General features: G+C 43.6%; 1 protein-coding gene across 1 annotated transcript; it reads right to left on the bottom strand.

Moving 5' to 3' along the window:
• Window positions 1-1452: 1452 nt before the first annotated feature.
• LOC121005668 (keratin, type I cytoskeletal 19-like) lies at window positions 1453-24175 on the bottom strand. Its single transcript, XM_040438442.1, has 6 exons — window positions 23711-24175; window positions 22868-22950; window positions 20714-20870; window positions 8144-8305; window positions 2178-2303; window positions 1453-1713 (listed from the first exon to the last, which is right to left on the bottom strand). The coding sequence occupies exons 1-6, from the start codon at window positions 24173-24175 to the stop codon at window positions 1453-1455; spliced, it is 1254 nt and encodes a 417-aa protein (XP_040294376.1).
• Between the last annotated feature and the right edge of the window lie 1185 nt (window positions 24176-25360).

Here is a 25360-nt window from a genome sequence, read left to right as displayed (position 1 = left end):
TGGTTTGGGGTGAGCTGGACCGCAGAGTGAAGGCAAAAGGGCCAACAAGTGCTAAGCATCTCTGGGAACTCCTTCAAGACTGTTGGAAGACCATTTCAGGGGACTACCTCTTGAAGCTCATCAAGAGAATGCCAAGAGTGTGCAAAGCAGTAATCAAAGCAAAAGGTGGCTACTTTGAAGAACCTAGAATATGACATATTTTCAGTTGTTTCACACTTGTTTGTTATGTATATAATTCCACATGTGTTAATTCATAGTTTTGATGCCTTCATAGTCATGAAAATAAAGAAAACTCTGTGAATGAGAAGGTGTGTCCAAACTTTTGGTCTGTACTGTATATATATATATATATATATATAAAATTATATATATATATATATAATTATATATTCACAATCCATACACATTCCATTTTTTTTTTCAGGCAGTAAGTTAATGTTTATGCCTATTGCTACACCCCTTGCAGCTCCACTGTTGTCTATATGACTACTCTAATCGCATTAGGAAAAGTTACTACTGCAGGTTAAAAGTAGTACAACACCCTTTAAAACAAATTATTCATATTTTTTATGTCTAAATCACTCTCTGCCGGAACAGCCTGCTAGACTTCAAACTGGAGATCTGAAAGTAGCCTTAGTTGAATGAATTAATTACCAAAGTAAAGCCATTTTCACTTGCCTTTTTGTTGTTTAGATTCGGTCTGTGGAATGCTATGTTAGGAAAGAAGAGAAATGTAACTGGGTTATTCCCAAAGATTAGAAGACAGGCCATCAATATTAAAATTCTTAAAATCCGCTTTAAACTTGGTTATTAAGGGAAGCCCTAAAGTTGAGATAAAAATTGACAGTTTGGTAACTGGTTCAGATCATAATTTCATGTTTAAGAAGGGCCTCCTGACTGCTGCCCATCGACAAATCTAATGAGAAAGAGGGGTCAGGCAGAATCGATTTCAATATGTCTTATCTCTTGTTCCCACAGATCCTTTAACAAGGATATTTTGGGGCAGACGTGAACAATCCATGCTAGGGAGAGTTCACATCTCCGTTTCATTTTCCATTCTTGTGAACTGTTTCTTTAGATGGAAAAAATAGTCCTACATTCAGTACTTTCTTCCATCTCAGACGGAAATGTCTCAAACGGATGCCAAATGTGTTTTTTTACAGGATCCTGTGCTTTTTCCTGTTCTGATGGATCAGAAGAATGGAAAATGAAACAGAGATGTAAATCCCCCCTAACTTCCATTCTTGGGGCCGCTCAAATGCATGCAAATGATATCACTTGGATAGCATGCATCAGTGTTGGTATAATGTAACCATGTGAAACCTCTTGGTCAGTCAGTTTATGAGGTACCTATCAAGGACTGTAGGACATTTCATATTCTCCATTGTTGCCCTGCATATCCCAACACCCTACTATTATCAAACAAGGAAAACTGATAAGAACTGTGAGCCATCAGCCCATTTTATAGACACAATAGATGCTTCTTTCTACATACATGTCTTCTTCTTGCAGGAGTCGACGATATGCAATGATTTCTATTTCCAGACGTGTTCTTGCATCCATCAGAATCTTATATTCATGGTGGTGGCGCTCCAGATCATATCGTAACAGGGACAATTCAGCTTCTGCATTGTTAACCAGCTCTTGTATGTAAGCTAACTGAATCAAAAAATCCTCTTGTGTCTCTGCCAAGGTTCCTTCAAGAGCCAATTTCTGCAACAGATCAAGGCAATATTTAAAGGTGAAATGCAGATTATAATTGCTACAAAATTAGTCAGAGATTATCAAAGTAAAGGCCCACATTTACTACATTGCTGACGCCATTTTTTGCTCCCTAAAAAATGCAAATGTGACTTTTTTCATCACTAATTTGACATAGACATAGAGGTGACCGGTGTTATGTAGGCCAGTTTTCAGTTTTCCTGTAGCGGTGTGAGATGCGCCACAATTACTAAGAGGTTCACTCATCTCTGGAGCCAAAGAGGCTCCCTCTGCCATTGCTCTGCTAATTGAAGCAGCGGCGCAGTCAGAAAATCGTCATGGCCAGGGTTAAATGTCTAGCCCTGTCAATTTAGCGGCAGGTGGGTGCGCCTTCACCTACTGGGACACTAGAATCAATTCACTCATCTCTAGCGCAGACTCATTTCTTTATCCTGCCTCACAATATAAGAACGTACTTTGTTTAATTCAGTCTGCAGATCAATCTCTAACATCTCTGTTGTGTGCCATAACTCAATGACTTCAGGTTTCAACGTGCTCAGCTGCTCCTTTCTAGAAATCACTTGGTGGCTCAACTCTTCACTCTATGGAGACAAAAAGAGCATGAAAGATAATACTTCATTATCCCAGGATCTTAGGACCAATACATAACAAGCCTCTGTAAAGGCCACCATACATAGATGCTTTAGAGCCCAACCTACGGCCCACGGGCCTCATGCGGCCAACAGAGCCATGGTTTACAGCCCCGTCCTGCTGGACAGAAACACATCTGGTTGTGCTATCAGCTGTGTTTCTGACCAAAGCATGGACAGTGCTGGATTAAATAAATGTCCTGTTCCTGCACTCTAGCAGGAGCGAGTCGGGTTCCCAGCTGTCAGTGACAGCTGGGGACCCGCGGAAAAGACAAAAGCAGTTTATTACCGCTATTTATCTACCTTCTCCTCAGATAGGTACATTGTTCTCAATGAGCGCTATGCAGTGAATAGAGGAACTGGCTATGTCAAATGATCGCCGGGTGTCTATGGAGAAGAGCGGAGCTGCCCAGTCTGATCAGCACTGCCTGTATACACTGCCCATACAGGGAGCTGTTTTCCCCTGTAACCTTTGGATGCCCCAGGTACAGTGGAAATAGTGCCAAATGCAAAAAGAAAAGTGCCAGGGTCCCCCTAGGTCTTTTAATGCCCTTTTAAGCAACATATTAGGTGACACAAATATATTTAAAAAATAGGTAAAATTGATTAAAAAAATATATATATACAAATAAAATAAAAAATAAAAATGCCCACGCCAACCAAAACCATTGTCATTGTCGCCCGTTTACGTAAAACTATACATATTATATATCAAAGCGACCAATGCAAAATAGGGAACTCATTTTAATAATTTATTTTGGTTTCAGTTTGCATATTGAAAACATGGCTTTCTAAAAATGTTTTGCACATTTTCTCCAAATAAAACAAAATAATAAGTATTCAGAAGCCCTGTGTGTCATGAAAAATATTTTGGGAAAATTATTTTGGTAGTCTAATAACTAAAAATGTAACAACTGTTGAACCACCACGTGCGCTAAATAATGAAAAAGTGGTCATTAAATGGTTGTCTCACTTTAGCAAGTGGCATTTATCATGTAGAGAAAGTTAATATAAGGCACTTAACTAATGTACTGTGATTGTCCATATTGTCTGGCTTGATTCATTTTTCCATCACATTATACACTGCTCGTGTCCATGGTTAAGACCACCCTGAAATGCAGCAGTGGTGGTCATGTTTGCACACTATAGGAAAAAACGCTGACCTCTCTGGTTGCCGATACCACGAGAGTGCGCATAGGATGACGCTTTTACCTACAGTGTGCAAGCACGGCCACCAATGCTGGATTACAGGGTGGTCGTAACCATGGAAATGAGACATGTATAATGCGATGGAAAAATGAATCAAGCCAGCAAAAGAGGCAATATGGACAATCATAATATATTACAAAGTGTTGTGTAATAAAGGGGTTGTCCCACAAAAAATATTCTACAGTTTTCAAACTAGCATCTGGATCTGAATACTTTTGTAATTGCATGTAATTAAAAATGTATTATAGCTACTGAGTTATTCAATAAAATGTATCTGTTTAGCGCCACCTGCTTTTATTTTATTTTTTCTTATTTCTTTGACCTGCTCACTGAGAAGGCCGCACATGCTCAGTTTCATCCTTCAACTGTCTCCTGAACTGTGATAGGCAGAGCATGGACACGCCCCCTTAGCTGCAGCAGAAAAGACACTCCCCCTGAGCTGTCAGCTTGATATAAATCTAGCAGAGCAATGAATGGGGAGATCTCTGGATCCATGTGAGGTACAGGGCTGGTTCTAGTTTTGTTAGAAATAAAATTTAATGTACTATATGATGTCTGATTTTCAATTTTTACATTAGTCATGGGATAACCCCTTTAACTTTGTCTACATGATTAATTCAATTTGCTCAAGTGAGACAAACTCTTTAAGCCCTTTTCAGGCCTGGTCATTAAAGGGTTTACCAAGGACCGCTTTCCTTTTAATAAGGGAAAGTGCTTACTGGTTATTGCTGGGCGCCGTTCACACAGATATACCCATAACTAGGGGGCAGGAGGCAGTAATAACCAATGCGTGCCATCCTCTGCAGTGGAGGAAAGCTCTAATTTATGAATAGGAAGCAGGATGGAAGGAAATGTAGCCACTTAAGTCCTTATTACGCTGCTCGATTTTTGGGCCAATAACTGAGAACAAATTTTCATAGGAATGCTCATTCCTAATAACTTGCCTGTATAATCGTGCCGCCAATAAATGAGCAATCTCAAATTTTTCGGTTGATTATGGTTAACACATCTTTTTGTGTAATCAGGGATGTGCTAATGAGAATCAACAGAACTGAATGTTGGAGGGGACTAGGTTAGCGATAATTTCTCCCTATTCACTTTGCATCAGCCTCTGTAATAGGTCGATGCAAACAAGTGCTGATCAAAATTGAAAAAGAGCAATGCGATATTGTGGCCCCCAGACCAAAAAAGGTTCTGCACCCCTCCATTAGAGTACTGTTAGCCAGTACCATTTTCTGCTAAGCTGGCTAACAATATTATGGGGGTCATTTATTAAGACCGGTGTATTAGATGCTGGTCTTAATAACCCCTTGCGCTGGAGGTGGATCTACCGCCGGTTTAAATGTAAGACAGCTTCCTTGCTGGCTTAAAGGATAACTGTCATATTTTTTTATTTTATTTGCTAGTTTATTAGAGCTAGGCATGTATACCTGAGTTAGTCTGTCAATGATTGTCAAAAGATCTGCAATTACCTTATAATAACAGCTTTCATTAATGTCCTCTGTCCCTTTCCACTGCTCCCTTAAAAGACTGCTTGCTATGGCTTGTCTGTCTCTGGCTAAGAAGACAGGAAGACGGAGGGGCGGTCCTTCACACTGCATGCCTGCATTAGGCTTCAGAGTGAGGAGGTGTGTCTCTCAGTAATCCAATCTGATTGGCTGGCAGAGAGCTGCTGGCTACAGTAAGTGTGTATGGGAAGTGAGGGAAAGCAGTTTTGGCCTCAGAGAACTGGCAGAGGAGCCATCTTGAGAAGGTCCTCATATTGAAAATGTTTAAACAGCCGTAACTAAAGTAAAAACTCAAGGAAAACAGTGGTATGTGAAGAAACTAAAAATTGCTTTATGCATAATGCTACTGCAGCAGTAACATTAACATATGCTAAAATTGATTCTTTTGATAAAAGCATGACAGTTACCCTTTATATTTAGACCGTTTTATACTCCTAAAAGAGGCGTAGAGCATTAAAAAAGGGATGGGCCTATTGGCATACCCCCTTTTTTAGACCTGGCTTGAGGAAAAAGTCGCAGATTGTGGCGCCAAGGTGACAGAAATCTGGTGTATATAATTTAATAAATAACCCCCCTATGTGGATAAGGAGTTTTTTTCACTCAACAGATGTTGGGGGATAAAAGAATTGGATGTACTGAATTTCAACACCTAGAAAGTCATTTATCATTTAAAGGGGTTGGGCACTTTCTGATTACTATTGACCAATGTGTTTGTAATATGGTTATGTGGCATTTACAAATTTAGCCTTTGTTGATATTCAGTACCATTTTCTATATTTCATAAGGTATGCCCCCTTGTTTGCAAAGTCTTTTGTGCTGTCCACACAGAGGTCCTGTCCATAAAATGGCAGCTGATAGAGGGCCACATGACCAGTTAAATGACCTCCATGTGATGTTGCCTCCATTTAGATGCATCTGCCATCTACACTTGCACTGTTGGTAGTTCAGTGCAGGTATAGTGTGTTGTGTTAGAATAGGGGAGACTTTGCATGGAGATCATTTGTCTGGTCACATGACTCTCCAACAGTGGTCATATTATGGACAGGACCTCTGTGTGTTGACAGCACAGAAGATGTGCCTAACAAGGGGGCATGGCTTATGAAATACAGCAAACGGCACAGAATATCAACAAAGGCTGCATTAGTAAATGCCATATAGTCATCTGATCTACGCATTGGTCACAAGTAACCAGAAAGTGCCAACCCTTTTAAGGTTGTTTTTGTGTCAGTTTTAAGTTAGGCTTTGCTTTGTGTGCCTGCAGCAAATGAGTTAACTCGCACATCTTAATAATATATCTGGTGTAAGTGTAATGTGGTTTACACCTTTATGTGTAAAAGAACACCAGGGTGTTGCCTAGCAAAGGTTGGAACATTTTTGTGACTTCTGCAAAAGTCACACATAGTAAATGAGCCATAATCCAGGCCTAATCTCACTTTTAGCTCTTAAACATAGACCATTGTGAAAATCGGTGAGGATCACGAAAAGTTGCAAAAATGTCACAGTTGCCATAGAAATGTTGCAGTTGCTATGACTTGCGACTTTTTAACGTCACAAAAGTGACATATCTGATTTCATAAATGACCTCCCCCCCCCCCCCCCCCGCCCACGGTCCTTTGTTCTCCTGAGAGATCTCCTTATTAACAACATATACACTCTCAGCCAAACGGAGGTATGTATGCATGGGGTTCTATTGAAGGTGTATGAGAAACTTTAAAGGGGCCACAGCACCCTGGGAAATGTTGTTCGGCCTGTTACGTCACATCCATTGGTCACATGATCTTTCTGCAGCTCAGTCACAGTCAAATGAATGGGACTGAACTGCAATACAACATACGGAGCAGTGCTTGGTAAGCTGTGAATAAGCCACATCACTTGTCCATGGCCCCTTTATCAACTGATCTAGGTCATTTAACTGATAAAATCCCTTACAGTTGGCTATTCGTGTGGAAATGTGATTAAGCAATTGTTTGGAATTGTCTAAATAGCACATAGTACAGCTATTCCTATATTGCTGAACTGAAGTCATGTATCTGAGCAAACATCAGTGGGTTTGCAGATGAGGTTTCATTTTTATCTTGTGGGGCTGAGCCTCCTTTGGTCTTTCAAAATGGCTTTCTATTTCCCCTATGCTTCCACTGTAGTGTACTAAAATAATACAGCCCGCAATTGGCCTTTGTACAATTTTTTTTATGGATTTTCTTGGAATCCATGATAAAAAAAAACTTTGCATGCCAAAGAATAAATCAGAAACACAGAGTTCATTGGAGCCCACAGAAGCCTATAGGTGCCATATTTAACACCCTGAATGTGAAGGAGGATGCACAGGGACTGGCTATAGACCCTACAGGGAAATTTCCTGGTGAGCTGATGCCCAGGGGAGGGACCCTCCTAACAGCTGCAGGCTGGGTACATAACGATCTGATGCGCTCAGTATTGATTAATGATAGAAGCATCAGGTACTTATGCACCTGCTTGGTGGCCATAGGTCCTCTTATGACTTTAACCATATCGCCATCCTCAGGACAGAGATGCAGTTGAATTCTTTGGACCCGCCTTCAACATGGGGCCACTTCTATAAGTTTTTTTTTTCCAGGGCCACATTAAGTTCCCATTCCGTCCCTGAGGACGCATCATGATTTTTATTTTAGTTGGAAAAACTCTTTAATAAAAAAAAAAAGGTCACAATCGCGAAATAATCAAAAGCTAACTATCCAAACAACTGTCTCCACCCAGAAGATCCTCAAAGATCTAGGTGCACATTTATTAAGACCGGTGTTTTAGACGCCCATCTTAACAACCTCTATAGCTGGCAGTGGATCAGCAAAGTTATGTAGAGGCCCCATTCTCTACATAACTTCAGCGCATCCAGTGCCTATTCTAAATGTACGCCAGCTTCCTTGTTGTCTTACATTTAGCCAATTTTCTATGCCTAAACCAGGTGTAGAAAATAACCACACCATGGCGAGCAGCAGAACCTGTGCCAGATATAGGCCACAGAAGTGGCCTATATGTGGTCATAAATGACCCCCCTAGTGTTTTTACTTGAACCCATGTATTTTGCTTAGAGAACAGTACCTTAGTCATGAACCATCTCTCCACATCTTTTTGGTTCTGCTCCATCAAGCTTTCATATTCATTTCGGATTTCTAACAAAATCTTACTCAGGTCGACTGAGGGTGCGGCATCCACTTCCACGTTGACTCTGGCTCCCACTTGGGTTTCAAGACAGTTTACCTCCTGAGGAAACACCAAACTGGAATTGTAATATATATATATATATATATATATATATATATATATGTGAAAGTAGATTCTAATGAACATTTAGACTAGCCCTGACTAATTCCTGTCTGCGCCGCTGCTCTGATTAGCAGAGCAAGAGCAGCTTTGGAGCAGGATCTGTGCTCCAAAGCTGAAGCAGAGTTCTTGCTCTGCTAATCGGAGCAGCAGAGCAGGCAGGAAATTGTCAGAGACAGACTAAATGTTAAGCCTTGTCAATATTGCGGTAGGTGGGTGCTTTTTTACGTGAAGGGACAGCCTCCCACAGGTGAAGCCCTGCTGATGAGACAAATAGATTTGTCAGAATCGATTCTTTCATCTCTAATATGAATCAAAATTTTTAATCAAATTTACTGTACAGCCTTCAATTGATCCGCTGCATGTCATTTCTTTATATCTGTGCGTAAAGGGAAAGATCAGTTGGTACAAGTGAAGGTAAAAAAATTGCAATATATCCTAATAGAGAAAAATGACACTTCTAGATCATGTACATAATGCCCATAGCTAGAGATAAGCAAAGTTCTCAGAAATTCGATTCGGCTGCTTCGCTGAATTTCACAAGGAAATTTGCTTTGTGATTAATTACTTAGTCACAAATCGCATTTCTTTGTGAGTAGCTGGCGCAATAATGGGGAATGGTGATGGTGCTGCCCCCGTCATTGAACCCCTCAGATGCCACATTCATCGCTGATCGCAGCATCTGAGATGACCATTGAGGGCTTTCAGGAATTAATCAGAAAAAAAAATAAAAAAATCTAAAATACTCACCTTATCTATTTGATTGCGAAGAGTACGCAGCTGCGCGAAATATCTCGCAGTGCATAATGTCCTCGCACTGGGCAGCATGGGGACATCATACGTCACTGCGCACAAGATTTTGCGCGGGATCTTCAATCAAGATGGCCGAGGCAGACTCTTCGAGCAAATGGATGAGGCGAGTATGATTTTTTTTACCGCCATTTTAGGGAAAATTGATTCATTACCACAAAGCATGAGGAAATTTGACTTTGCGGCGCATCAAATTTTTCCTGAAATTCATATTGAAGTCCACTTCGTGAACTTCAATTCACTCAACACTACCCATAGCAGTCTATGGACACAGTGAGGAGATGAAGCAGATGTAGAATGAGAGACAGTGAGAATTAGAGACTGTGCTGCAGCTTCTAGTATGGTTTCTAACACACCCTGGTGCTCAGTATTGCTGTATAATGTCCGCTATGCTGCTGCTCTGAGAGTATAATACAGAGAGATAAAGGAGCAGATTCACCTCTTTTCTTTGTATGGTGTGTATAAGAGACATCACAGCTAGAGTTGAGCGAACCCGAACTGTAAAGTTCGGGTTCGTAACGAACTTTAGGGTTTTCGGCACCTGGACCCGAACCAGAACATTTACGTAAAAGTTCAGGTTCGGTGTTCGGTGTTTTTATGGCGCTTTTTGAAAGGCTGCAAAGCAGCCAATCAACAAGCGTCGTACTACTTGCCCCAAAAGGCCATTACAGCCATGCCTACTATTGGCATGGCTGTGATTGCCCAACTGCAGCATGTGACCCAGCCTCTATTTAAGCTGGAGTCACGTAGCGCCGCCCGTCACTCTGCTCGGATTAGTGTAGGGAGAGGCTACAGCTGCTGTGAGGGAGAGATCAGGGAGAAATCTTATCAAGAACTGGTTTATGTACTCAGCGATCTACAGAAATAGTGTTTTGTGGGTGCAGTGCACAATTTTTTTAAGCCTGCCCTGAGCCAACTATTGCTGAAAACGAACTTTTTTTTCTTCAGTTAGTCAATATCAATACATGATCGGCAGCCATTTTATGCAACGATAGTGCACCAGCATAGGCTATCTGCAAGTCCAGAAATACAGCTTTGGCATACTAGGGTGAAAAAAACCTCTAATATACTGCACATCTGGGATTAGACAAGCATAAGTCACTGTCACATTTAGGACATAAATACAGCTTTTTGGTTAGGGTGAGAAAACCCTCTAATATACTGCACATCTGAGATTACACGTGCATAAGTGACTGTCACATTTAGGACAGAAATACAGCTTTTTGGTTTGGGTGAAAAAACCCTATAATATACTGCACATCTGGGATTAGACGTGCATAAGTGACTGTCACATTTAGGCCATAAATACGGCTTTGGCATACTAGGGTGAAAAAAGCCTCTCATATACTGCACATCTGGGATTACACTTGCATAAGTGACTGTCACATTTAGGACAGAAATACAGCTTTTTGGTTAGGGTGAAAAAACCCTCTAATATACTGCACATCTGGGATTACACATGCATAAGTCACTGTCACATTTAGGACAGAAATACAGCTTTTTAGTTAGGGTGAAAAAACCCTCTAATATACTGCAGATATGGGATTACACGTTGATAAGTCACTGTCACATTTAGGACATAAATACAGCGTTTTGGTTAGGGTGAAAAAACCCTCTGATATACTGCACATCTGGGATAAGACGTGCATAAGTGAGTGTCACATTTAGGCCACAAATACCGCTGTCATTTAGAGTTTAAAAAAATAAAATAGAGTGCAATATCCTACATCAGGGTTTATATTGGCGGTTAATTATTTTTAACATACTGAACCACTTTTTACGTTGCTTTGTGAACGCTAATTATGAGGCAAACGTCTAATAAGGGACGCGGTCATGGTCATGGTGGTGGTGTTGGTGGAGCCTCTGGTGCAGGGAGAGGACGTGGCCGTTCTGCCACAGCTACAAGTCCTACTGAACCTACTACCTCAGGTCCCAGTAGCCGCCAGAATCTACAGCGATATTTTGTCGGGCCTAATGCCGTTCTAAGGATGGTAAGGCCTGAGCAAGTACAGGCGCTAGTCAATTGGGTGGCCGACAGTGGATCCAGCACGTTCACATTATCTCCCACCCAGTCTTCTGCAGAAAGCGCACAGGTGGCGCCTGAAATCCATGCCCATCAGTCTGTTACATCACCCCCATGCATATCGGGGAACCTGTCTGAGCCTCAAGTCATGCAGCAGTCTCTTATGCTGTTTGAAGACTCTGCTGGCAGGGTTTCCCAAGGGCATCCACCTAGCCCTTCCCCAGGGGCGCAAGACATAGAATGCACTGACGCACAACCACTTATGTTTCCTGATGAGGACATGGGAATACCACCTCAGCACGTCTCTGATGATGACGAAACACAGGTGCCAACTGCTGCGTCTTTCTGCAGTGTGCAGACCGAAAAGGAGGTCAGGGAGGAAGACTGGGTGGAAGACGATGCAGGGGACGATGAGGTCCTAGAACCCACATGGAATGAAGGTTGTGCCACTGACTTTCAGAGTTCGGAGGAAGAGGCAGTGGTGAGACCGAGCCAACAGCGTAGCAAAAGCGGGAGCAGGGTGCAAAAGCAGAGCAGCCGTCGCCAAAACAGTTCGCCTGCTACTGGCCACTAGAGATGTCCCGAACTATTCGCTGGCGAACAGTTCCCGGCGAACATTGCATGTTCGCGTTCGCCGCGGCGGGCGAACATATGCGATGTTCGGTCCACCCCCTATACATCATCATTGAACAAACTTTGACCCTGTACCTCACAGTCAGCAGACACATTCCAGCCAATCAACATACCCTCCCTCCCAGACCCTCCCACCTCCTATCAAAAAGCAAGGACAGCATCCATCTTAGATTCATTCGGAAGCTGCAGTTTCACAAATTGAACTAACTTGTAATCGCAAAGCGATTAATACAGGTTATATTAATCGCATTTCGAATTCAACTTAGAGCTGGGTTCCTAACGGTTGTATTGCTAGAATATAACGAAGATTGAGAATATAGTGCTATATTCGTCAATTCTAGCAATACAACCATTAGGAACTCAGATCTAAGTTGTAATCACATTGCGATTAATGCAGGTTATATTAATCGCATTGCGAATTCAACTTACCACACTCTGCGTCAACTACGTAATTTTCCATGGGAGTTTTGCCATGGATCCCCCTCGGGCATGCCACAGTCTAGGTGTTAGTCCCCTTGAAACAACTTTTCCATCACTATTGTGGCCAGAAAGAGTCCATGTGGGTTTTAAAATTCGCCTGTCTATTGAAGTCTATGGCGGTTCACCCGGTTCGCCCGTTTGCGAACATTTGCGGAAATTTACGTTCGCCGTTCGCGAACGGAAATTTTATGTTCGCGACATCTCTACGGGCCACCGTCCACAGGGACCGAGCACACCAAAGGCAGCTTCAAGGAGTTCCCTGGCATGGCACTTCTTCACACAATGTGCTGACGAAAAGACCCGAGTGGTTTGCACGCTGTGCCATCAGAGCCTGAAGCGAGGCATTAACGTTCTGAACCTTAGCACAACCTGCATGACCAGGCATCTACATGCGAGACACGGGCTGCAGTGGAGTAAGCACCTTCAAAACCAAGAAAGGGCCCCTCCTGCTCCCTCTTCTGCTGCTGCCTTGGCCTCTTCTTCCGCCTCTGGAGGAATGTTGGCACCTGCCGCCCAGCAAACAGAGGATGTGCCACCAACAACACCACCACCTCCGTCACCAAGCATCTCCACCATGTCACACGGAAGCGTTCAGCTCTCCATCTCACAAACCTTTGAGAGAAAGCGTAAATTCCCACCTGGCATTAACGTTCTGAACCTTAGCACAACCTGCATGACCAGGCATCTACATGCGAGACACGGGCTGCAGTGGAGTAAGCACCTTCAAAACCAAGAAAGGGCCCCTCCTGCTCCCTCTTCTGCTGCTGCCTTGGCCTCTTCTTCCGCCTCTGGAGGAATGTTGGCACCTGCCGCCCAGCAAACAGAGGATGTGCCACCAACAACACCACCACCTCCGTCACCAAGCATCTCCACCATGTCACACGGAAGCGTTCAGCTCTCCATCTCACAAACCTTTGAGAGAAAGCGTAAATTCCCACCTAGCCAGCATTTCTAAACTACTGGCCTTTGAAATGCTGTCATTCAGGCTGGTGGACACAGACAGCTTCAAACAGCTCATGTCGCTTGCTGTCCCACAGTATGTTGCTCCCAGCCGCCACTACTTCTCCAGGAGAGCCGTGACCTTCCTGCACAACCAAGTATCAGATAAAATCAAGTGTGCACTGCGCAACGCCATCTGTGGCAAGGTCCACCTAACCACAGATATGTGGACCAGTAAGCACGGCCAGGGACGCTATATCTCTCTAACTGCACACTGGGTAAATGTAGTGGCGGCTGGGCCCCAGGCGGAGAGCTGTTTGGCGCACGTCCTTCCGCCGCCAAGGATCGCAGGGCATCATTCTTTGTCTCCTGTTGCCTCCTCTTCCTACTCGGCTTCCTCCTCCTCTTCTACCACCTCCTCATCCAGTCAGCGACAGACCTTCACCACCAACTTCAGCACAGCCAGGGGTAAACGACAGCAGGCAGTTTTAAAACTTATCTGTTAGTGTACTGCAAATAACTTTGATATACTACTTAAGCAGTTGGGGAATAAGCTATCTCTATCAGAAATCTACAAGCACTTGAGAGATAGAGAGATTAATAAGGCCTATGCCCAATTATGTAAGGGATGGAAGACGTTGTTGGGAGAGGAGGATTGGAAGGATAAAATCATGCATGGATGGTTGAAAACAAGGAAAGCAGTGGCATGTGAGGGATGGAGAGAGTCTTAACTAAAATTAATACATAGAGCAATATACGCCTTTAACATCCCGTCATCGGATGCTAATAAGAATAGGATAACTGAATGCCCTAAGTGTGGTACGCCAAAAGCTACCCTAGATCACTGTATATGGCTTTGTTCAAAAGTTCGGTTATATTGGGAGTGGGTTTTATCCTGGATCAAAAACACTTGGCAAATAGTTCTGCCCTGTGAGCCAAAGGTGGTGCTGTTTCATATCTTTCCAGAAAATGTTAAGGTTCCAGGGTTAGTAGATGGAGCGTTACTTGTAGCTGTGAGAAGTTTATTACGAAACTGGCTAGATTCACGGACACCGTCTGAGAGGGAATTCCAGGGTCAAATGAGACACTTTTTGCTTATGGACCAGTTGGAGGCGGAAGCACATAAAAATCAAAAGTCAACCAGGTTTTTAGACAAATGGAATGTATTTATGTCTAGACATCTATCTGCAGAGGACATTAACTCCCTTATGACAAATTTTCAACACACAGAGTGGTATTTGTTGAAAGACCTGAAAGGGACACTGGGGAAATTGAAAGTAGGTTAAAGACATAACTACGGTATGTAGCAGCACACAAACAGATATAGAAATTTAAGATTAGTGGGTCATATCCAGATGGAAAAAAGTTGGCGGGAGGGGGGAGGGAAAGATGTTGTGGGCTTAACATAAATGTATCTTTATATCTATGTCAGAGATACTTTTTCAACTCATGTATATTGATGATTACTGTACATGTAAAAATGTCCATATGCATATGAATACTTTCAACTGAAACTTTCAATAAAATGTTGAATAAAAAAAAAAAACTTAGCTGTTTGGGGGACAGGCCCCACACCGCGCAGGAGTTGTGGCGGGGTATAGAACAACAAACCGACGAGTGGTTGCTGCCAGTGAGCCTCAAGCCCGGCCTGGTGGTGTGCGATAATGGGCGAAATCTTGTTGCAGCTCTGGGACTAGCCGGTTTGATGCGCATCCCTTGCCTGGCGCATGTGCTGAATTTGGTGGTGCAGAAATTCATTCACAACTACCCCGACATGTCTGAGCTGCTGCATAAAGTGTGGGCCGTCTGTGCGCGCTTCCGGCGTTCACATCCTGCCGCCGCTCGGCTGTCTGCTCTACAGCGTAACTTCAGCCTTCCCGCTCACCGCCTCATATGCGACGTGCCCACCAGGTGGAACTCCACCTTGCACATGCTGGAGAGACTGTGCGAGCAGCAGCAGGCCATAGTGGAGTTTCAGCTGCAGCACACACGGGTGAGTCGCACAGCGGAACAGCACCACTTCACCACCAATGACTGGGCCTCCATACGAGACCTTTGTGCCCTGTTGCGCTGTTTCGAGTACTCCACCAACATGGCCAGTGGCGATGACGCCGTTATCAGCGTTACAATACCACTTCTATGTCTCCTTGAGAAAACACTTAGGGCGATAATGGAAGAGGATGTGGCCCAGGACGAGGAGGGGGAAAAGGGGTCATCTCTAACACTTTCAGGCCAGTCTTTTAGAAGTGGCTCAGAAAGAGGATTTTTGCAACAGCAGAGGCCAGGTACAAATTTGGCCAGCCAGGGCCCACTACTGGAGGATGAGGAGGATGAGGAGGAGAAGAAGGATGGGGATGAAGCATGTTCACAGCGGGGTGGCATCCAACGCAGCTCGGGCCCATAACTGGTGCATGGCTAGGGGGATACGGAGGACGCAGACGATATGCCTCCCACAGAGGACAGCTTGTCCTTACCTCTGGGCAGCCTGGCACACATAAGCGACTACATGCTGCAGTGCCTGTGCAACGACTGCAGAGTTGCCCACATTTTAACGTGTGCTGACTACTGGGTGGCCATCCTGCAGGATCTCCGTTACAAAGACAATGTGCCGTCCTTAATTCCCTCACTGGAGCGTGATCGGAAGATGCGCGACTATCGGCGTACCCTGGTAGACGCGCTCCTCAGAGCATTCCTGACTGACGCCGGGGGACAAGTGGAAGCACAAGGCGAAGGCAGGGGAGGAGGAAGAGGTCGCCAACGCAGCTGTGTCAGCGCCAGCACCTCAGAAGGCAGGGTTAGCATGGCCGACATGTGGAAAAGCTTTGTCACCTCGCCGCAACAACCGGCCCCAACTGCTGATATGGAGCGTGTTAGCAGGAGGCAGCGTTTGAACAACATGGTGGAACAGTACCTGTGCACACGACTACACGTACTGACTGATGGTTCTGCCCCATTCAACTTCTGGGTCTCCAAATTGTCCACATGGCCAGAGCTTGCCTTGTATGCCTTTGAGGTGCTGGCCTTTCCTGCAGCCAGTGTACTCTCTGAACGTGTATTTAGCACGGCAGGAGGCGTCATTACAGACAGACGCAGCTGCCTGTCCACAGCCAACGTGGACAAGCTCACGTTCATTAAAATGAACCAGGCTTGGATCCCACAAGACTTGTCTGTACCTTGTGCAGAATAGACATTTTTACCACCATCAAACATACATTCTTGTACTCAAGTCAAGTGCAATGATTCTTTGTTTTATTTTTTTTATTTGTCCCAATATTTTGGGGGCTACCCCAATAAAAAAAAACATTGTTGGCTACCTGTTCCTCCTCCATTGCTGCCTCCACCTACAACACCACATTCACCGCCTCCTCAACCTCCGACTCCATATCCACCTCCTTCTCTGAGTTGCAGGTTAATAATTTGTAATTTTTCGTTATTCTATTTCATTTTAAGTTATTTCCCTATCCACATTTGTTTGCAGAGCAGTTGCCATGCTCTTAAGCACATTTTACTGCCTTTTACATCCCTCTAGCCTTTTCAAGGACTATTTTAGAGCCATTTTAATTTTAAAAAGTGCCAATTTTAGTGCCCTAAATTGAAAAAATTCTTATTTTCAATTGTCGGGTGACATTTTACCATTTTCGGCGTACACAAACCCCTGCTGTGCCTGGGTGACAGGGGCCTAAATCTCTCAAAATCCTCTGTTGTATTGCTGGGTGACATGAACCCCCTTTTGCCGTGAATTAACCCCTGCTCTGCATTGCTGACAGGGGCCTAAATCTCTCAAAATCCCCTGTTGTATTGCTGACAGGGGCCTAAATCTCTCAAAATCCTCTGTTGTGATGCTGGATGACATGAACTCCCGTTTGCCGTGAATGAACCCCTGCTGTGCCTGGGTGACAGGGGCCTAAATCTCTCAAAATCCTCTGTTGTATTGCTGGATGACATGAACTCCCTTTTGCCGTGAATGAACCCCTGCTGAGCCTGGGTGACAGGGGCCTAAATCTCTCAAAATCCTCTGTTGTATTGCTGTCACGAGGGTGTCAAGACCCACACCTGACTCCGTTATACCCGGGGTCAGGAAGTCACAGCGGTTGGCTGCGCGCTCTATGTAAGATAGGGCTGTTTCCTTATGGTAGCTTTCTGGGTTTGCTTTGCAACCCTTTTTGGCTCACTCAGGGATCTGTAGCTCTTTCTCCTCAGCTGTTCCCTGTCCAGCACTTCCAACCTCCTTATATTCCCCTCTCACACTTCTCTGGTTGCCAGATATAGAGCTTCCTGCCTGGACATCTATACTGACCCTCTGGAGCTGTGTTGCTGCGTTCTCTGGTTGTTGGTCCAGAACGTTACCCTCCGGATCCCTGTTGGACCTTTGTGGTCTGCTGTGGCCGCCCACCTGGGTGTATGTGTTTGTCTGTATTGTCTGTCCTCTCCCTGGTGTTTCCCTCTTAGTGTCAGTGGTGCGGACTAGCGATCCCACCGGCCTGTTCACTATCTAGGGCTCATTCTAGGGAAAGCCAGGGTTTAGGCACGTGATCGCCGCACGGGTGAGGAACCCGTCTAGGGACGTCAGGTCAGTCAGGTGCCAGCCGCAAGGTGAGTCAGGGGTCACCACCTTTCCCTCTCCCTTGGGCAGGGCTTTCCCTTTTACCTCCCTGTGCGTGACGCCAGTCATTACAATTGCTGGGTGACATGAACCCCCTTTTGCCGTGAATGAACCCCTGCTCTGCATTGCTGACAGGGGCCTAAATCTCTCAAAATCCTCTGTTGTATTGCTGGGTGACATGAACTCCCTTTTGCCATGAATGAACCCTTGCTGTGCCTGGGTGACAGGGGCCTAAATCTCTCAAAATCCCCTGTTGTATTGCTGGGTGACATGAACCCCCTTTTTGCCGCGAATGAACCCCTGCTCTGCATTGCTGACAGGGGCCTAAATCTCTCAAAATCCTCTGTTGTATTGCTGGGTGACATGAACCCCTTTTTGCCGTGAACGAACCCCTGCTCTGCATTGCTGACAGGGAACTAAATTTAGTGAAAACATCTGTTACTGATCGAAAGATGCGCGACTACAAGCGCACGCTGCTGATAGCATTCCCACCTGACAGCGGGGGCACAGTGGAAGCACAAGGCGAAGGCAGAGGAGGAGGAAGAGGTCGCCAATGCAGCTTGGGCACCGCCAGCACCTGAGAAGGCAGGGTTAGCAAGGCCAAAATGTGGAAAAGCTTTGTCAGCCTTGGAGGTGCTGACCTGCCCTGCAGCCAGTGTATAGTGTGAACGTGTGTTTAGTACGGCAGAGAGCATTATCACAGGCCACAGCCAATGTGGACAAGCTTACGTTTATTAAAATGAACCAGGCATGGATCCCTCAGGACCTTGTGCAGAATAGACATTTATACCAGCCTCAACCATCCATTCTTGTACTCAAGTGCACTTATTCTTTGTTTTATTTTGTTATATGTCCCAATATTTTGGGGGAAACCCCAATTTAAAAATATAAAATAACACAAATCAGTGTTGGCTACCTATTCCGCTTCCACCTACACCACCACGTCAACCTACACCACCACATACACCCCTCCACCGCCTCCTCAACCTCCTACTCCTAGATCCAGATTGTTATTTTTTATTTTTCTGTATTTTATGTTATTTTAAGTCATTTCCCTATCCACAGTTGCTGGCAGAACAGTTGTCATGCTCTTAAGCACATTTTGATGCCTTTTGCAGCCCTCTAGCCCTTTCCAGGACTATTTTAGAGCCATTTTAGTGCCCAAAAGTTCGGGTCCCCATTGACTTCAATGGGGTTCGGGTTCGGGGTCAAGTTCGGGTACCGAACTCAAACTTTTTTTTCAAGTTCGGCCGAACCTGCCGAACCCGAACATCCAGGTGTCCGCTCAACTCTAATCACAGCAGCTAGTCTCCAGCTCAAGTATTGTAGTATTGTATAGTGTAGTGAGGCATAGCATTGTACAGTGTAGTACTGTGTAGTGAGGTGTGGTATAGTGTAATACTGTTTAGTGAAGTGTAGCATTGTATAGCATAGTGCAGTGAGGGGAAGCATTGTACAGTGTAGTACAGTGTAGTGAGGCGTAGCACTGAATACTGTAGTACAGTGTAATGAGGTGTAGCATTTTATAGTGTAGTATAGTGCAGTGAGGTGTAGCATTTTATAGCGTAGTACTATGTAGCAAAGTGTGACATTGTATAGTTTAGTACTGTGTAGTGAGGTGTAGCATTGTATAGAGTAGTATAGTATAGTACTGTGTGGTGAGGTGTAGTATTGTACAGTGTAATATAGTGTAGTGAGGTGTTGCATTATACAGTGTAGTACTGTGTAGTGACATGTAGCATTGTGTGGTGTAGTGAGTTGTTACATTGTACAGTGTAGTACTGTGTAGTGAGGTGTAGCATTGCACAGTGTAGTGAGGTGTAGTGTTGTGCAGTGTGGTACTGTGTAGCATTCTATAGTGCAGAGAGGCATAGCATTGTACAGTATAGTACTGTGTAGTGAGCTATAGCATTGTACAGTGTAGTATAGTGTAGTGAGGTGTAACATTGTACAGTATAGTACAGTGTAATGAGGTGTAGCATTGTACCGTGTATTGAGATGTAGCACTGAATAGTGTAGTGCAGTGTAGTGAGGTGCAGTATTGTATAGTGTAGTGAAGTTTGCATTGTACAGTGTAGTACTTGTAGTGAGGTGTAGCATTGTACAGTGTAGTATAGTGTAGGGAGGTGTAGCATTGTACAGTGTAGTATAGTGTAGGGAGGTGTAGCATTGTACAGTGTAGTACTTGTAGTGAGGTGTAGCATTGTACAGTGTAGTACTTGTAGTGAGGTGTAGCATTGTACAGTGTTGTATAGTGTAGTAAGGTGTAGCATTGTACAGTGTAGTACTGTGTAGTGAGGTGTAGCATTGTACAGTGTAGTACTGTGTTGGGAGATGTAGCATTGTATTGTGTAGTTTTATGTAGTGAGGTGTAACATTGTACAGTGTAGTATAGTGTAGTGAGGTGTAGCATTGTACAGTGTTGTATAGTGTAGTGAGGTGTAGCATTGTACAGTGTAGTACTGTGTAGTGAGGTGTAGCATTGTACAGTGTAGTACTGTGTTGGGAGATGTAGCATTGTATTGTGTAGTTTTATGTAGTGAGGTGTAGCATTGTACAGTGTAGTACTTGTAGTAAGGTGTAGCATTGTACAGTGTAGTACTGTGTAGTGAGGTGTAACATTGAACAGTGTAGTATAGTGTAGCGAGGTGTAACATTGTACAGTGTAGTATAGTGTAGTGAGGTGTAGCATTGTACAGTGTAGTATAGTGTAGCGAGGTGTAACATTGTACAGTGTAGTACTGTGTAGCGAGGTGTAACATTGTACAGTGTAGTACTTGTAGTGAGGTGTAGCATTGTACAGTGTAGTATAGTGTACAGAAACTATTACTCAAATAATCATAATTATCAGTCATTTTACCTCAGTATGGTTCTTCTTTAATGATTCCAGGTCATCCATGAGGAATTCAATCTGAAATTCAAGGTCACATTTTTCCAGGGTCATTCCATCAAGACCGCTCCGTAAGGCTTGTATGTCTGCTTCTATGTGATTACGTAGAATTAGTTCCATATTATATCTTGAAAAGAATTTTATTACATAAATTTAGCAAATTGTATTGGTACCAGTTTGAGCTAAATTGAAACATATTTTTTTTACATATTTCTGATTTCAATGCTAATCAGTAAGGGTCCAAAAACTAGGACCCCTCACTAATTGCTAGAATGGCCTGTGCAGAAGCTGTGAAAGTACTGCATTTAAATCCATTCATTCTTATGATCAATGGGGTCCCATCAATATGGTGTCACTTGATATATAGTACCCAAGAAAAGGGCGCTAGCAAACTGTTCTTGTTATGTATTGCTTCCTCTCCTCTGGGACTTGTGGCATAATATTCTGGCGTTATACCGCAAGCTCCAGAGGAGAGGAGTGGAGGACGGGAATGGTAGTGGCTCTGGATGCAATAATTTTTCACAGTGGCAATCTTGACACCAATGCTTCCAACGGCCAAGGCAGTGTTAGCAGGGCGCACCATTTTTTCCTTTAGAGCATACCCTAATGTTGAGGCTCCTGCCTGATGGTAGTTGGGTGCTCTCTGTGTTGTGGTTGGTGCCAGTGCAAGGCAAGAGATGTAGGTGCTGTGGCGGGCATATGGTGCTGGAGTCAGTCACCAGGCCAGTTGTCAAAAATGAACAAATCTCTTTTTACTAAAGTCCAGAATAGGAGTCACACATCTTCCCAGATAGCAATGTATGGATATAGACCAAGATGGGGAATGTAGTACTCCTTCCCTCTGTCTCTCTAAAGTTTCTCTCTGCAGAATTTAAGGCTGGCAATATTATTCTTGCAATGGTGGCTGTAATTCCCAGCTGAGGGGTACAGGATTAAGATATGGCAGGCCAGACCATGATCGAGTGTGAAAGGTGTTTTAGCAATGTCCCTCTCACTGCAGTAAAGTCTCTATCAGCCTTAAACAGCAAATACCTTACTGACTGGCTCTAATGCTTGGCCTTGCAGGTTCTGGACCTTGTAGTTAATTTCTTTCTCTTTTCTGTCTGTAAATTTCTCAGACATAGTGATTCTCTGGGAGGAAGGCCTAGTTCTATGAGTGAGCACATGTAGCTTCCTCTCACTTCCTCCATTAGCACACAACTGAGTTTCGGGGATGTGGATGCTAACACAAGGGGAAGTGCTGCTAATAAGCAGTGATCTTTATGCTTGTATAAAAAACGCAATCAGCCGACAAACCAGTGGTTGGTCATTTGTTGGCTAAAAGCTGGGCATGTTTACATGCGGCAATGATCAAGAATGAGTGTTTGTGCTAATGTGTGTTCCTCTGAACATCGGCCTTAACAGGTATATATAAGGATTATTCTTGTATAGTCACTTTGAAGGGCCTCATACTTTGTCATCTTGTTCCAGACTCTCAGTCACCTTTTATCTTCCATCTACTAGACCGGTTGTCTCCACCAGTAATGACAGGGTGTTGAGAGTAAACAGCAACATAGCAACTGATAAGCCCTGAAACATTGCATATTAGCATATTTATCACCACAGAGGTCATAGTCTCCAGTGTAAATGTTCTCCACACTAGTTGTATAAATGCATTCTGCATAAGCAGCCATATACAGAACATGTTTGGTTTGGCAAAATGCAGGAGTGTAGTTATGGGTGCAGAGGTGAAAGCTACACGTTCAGGAAGCCCAAAGATTTCTCTACCACATAAACAGACATTATATATAGGTGGACACCACATGGCAGGCAGGGAAGGGATGGGTTACAAATTTTGCGTTGAGCCCCAAGAACTTTAAGTTAAGAGATGAGGCAATATGCTAGTGCCAGCTCCTGCTTATTTCCATGAAGGATACACGATTATAATAATTTTGAAATCCAGCATGTCTGGTGATTTCCTCCAATCCTCTGCCACTGACAGCTAGGCTGCCATCATATTCATTAGACTGTTGGCCAGTTCAGCCTAAACTGTTGCTCCACTAACCAATATCTATTACCTTTACAATACATCATAAATATCTTGACAGCGTTATGCCTTTCTTGTTCTACATGTATGGTTCTTACTTGCTTAGGAGGTCATCCCCTGCAAGACGGGCATTGTCAATGTGTAGAATAGCCTGGGAATTCACAATAGTAGCCTTCAAAATCTGCAAAGGATGGCAGAAACTGAAGTTGAAAATTTCTTATAAAAATGTAGAGTTTGTTTTAACCGGGACATCCTAAAACAATTAATGTGGAAATGGCTTAGTGTAGCTTAAAGGGATTCTGTCACCAGGATTAACGCTATAGCGATATTTATATATGTGCCCATCAGTCTCCTTGCTATGTTTAAAATGATCCCACTGTTATTGCTCTGTGTGTGTTAGATTCTTAAAAAAACCGATCGTATTGATATGTAACTTACCTTGGTCAGGAGCCCAAGGGGTTGTCCCACATCTGTTGGTGCCCAGCCACGCCCATCGATCCGGAGCCCAGCACCACCTACCACTTAATTTATTCACTCCACTTGCCCTGTTGTAATTTCTTCTCAGTGCCGTAGTCTCGCACAGGCGCAGTGGACACTGTAGTCTGCGCCCGTGCGGACTACTGGCACCGGCAGAGAAAGAGACGCTCCTGTGTAGCTGTTTTTTGCTCTGACTATTAGATGGGACTCCTAAGTGGGGGAAACCTAACCCTTAGTAACTCTGAATTATCCCATAGATACTTTGAAAAGACTCTTTAAGAATCTTTATAGATTCTGAGTGAAAATCTCAGAGTGTCAAAGGTGGTATTTCAACAGCCCCATTATTATCTCAACTCACACTTTCACCAATTGATGTTAATTTCTGCCATGTCTATCAGATAGAAAATAAATTAATGTGCAAACCTAACATCTGACATTAACCTTAATCTGCAGGCTTTATTTACCTCCTTCTGAAGTTCCTCAGTGGTTCTGAAGTAGTAGTCGAAGTTGGGTAGTTCCTTAGGAGCATTTTTTTCATACCATTCCTGTACTTTTCTTTCCAGTCGATTATTTTCTTCTTCCAATTCTGCTACTTGCTCTAAATAGTCTGCGAGTCGATCATTTAGGTACTTCATAGTTTCTTTAGAATTTTTACTGAATAAGCCTTCATTCTTCCACCCATTTGGACTTCCAAAGCTATTTTTAAGACTGTAGCCGCCGTGTAGACTCAAAGATCTAAAAACATAATCACAAGAGTCCTGAGCTGGTCTCTTAAGCTTTGTTCCACCATGTACACCAAATGTCCCTGAGGAGTTTCTATGGCATGGCGAGGACAAATGCCTGGAGAGATTTTTAGGTTCACCACCAAAATTATAGGTTCCTTTGAGAGAGCCAGCTGAAGACCAAGCTTTCGTGCCACTGCAATTCATTGTAATGGGATAGTTAGGTCCAGTTAGGTTGATTGGGACACTTCTTTTTAACGTATGGAAAGGGTAAAACTTCAAGGTATACTTCTTTTATAGGACACAATGTGGGTGGAGAGTAGAGCACTTTAATGGAAATTTTACAGGCGTCTAAGCCTATGTTAGAACTACAATATTCCCAGCTTCATCAAAGGTTTTTTTTTTTACAATATAAAACCCATTGTGTGCATGTGAATGGCAGGAAGGTGAACATCACATGGACCCACATACCACACCCTGTGAGACATAACTCTAAAGACTAGTTGTATTTGTCAAAAAAAATACACATTACTACACACTACTCACTTAGTATACAATGCTCACAGTTTAAGGATCTAGGTGTCTATGAAAAATTTAACAGTGCGATAAAACAAAGTTTACCTGGGTGAGGTTCACCATACAATGAATATATTATTCACTAATTATATGATGAGTGTGTTTGTGTGTGTGTAGGAAGATGCAAAATCTATCAGAGAATCCACAATTAGCATATGCCACTGACTAGTTGCTCTTTTATGTAGGAAGGAGCCTATAAAATATGAAAGGGGTTGCCCAGTATGTTCACCCTTATTGGGATCTGCAACAGGGGGTTGCAGAGGTATCATTCACAACTATGCCCTAGTGCCTGAGCCCATATGGCACTGGACAATTTAGGACCTCCCAGTATTATAAATGAAACATGGTAGTTGGGTGGCCCTGTTCCAGATTTTACATCTGGCCCAGGAGGTTGAAGTTACGCCTCTTACCCTCCATTGGAACAGTGCCCTTCCTTTCTCATATATCAATTCAGCAAGAGGAATGAAGCATTATGCAAAGTCCATTGAAATAAATGGGTTTCCAGTTAATGCACACAAGACTTGAGCCCTTCATAAGAAGAAGCACCCATTGCAGTGGCTCTTCATTCAGGTCAAAGGGGTATTCGGCATTCAGATGAGAAACTTGAAACAACAGTACTACATCCTAAACATGAAAGTATATAATTGCTTTTTTGTCACACTGTAATCCCCCTGTCTTCCTTTCCAGGATAGCAAGAACAGGCTTTGCCATTTGGGTGACTACAATTTGTTGCCAAGCATTGCTGACATCTATTCCAGGCAGTTCTCCTCCCCATGTATTCCCCTGGAACCCTCTTGCACAATTCCTATTTTGCTG

This window comes from Bufo bufo, chromosome 6 (genome assembly GCF_905171765.1).
Source record: "Bufo bufo chromosome 6, aBufBuf1.1, whole genome shotgun sequence".
NCBI lineage: Eukaryota > Metazoa > Chordata > Amphibia > Anura > Bufonidae > Bufo > Bufo bufo.
This window is presented reverse-complemented; position numbering and strand designations above follow the sequence as displayed.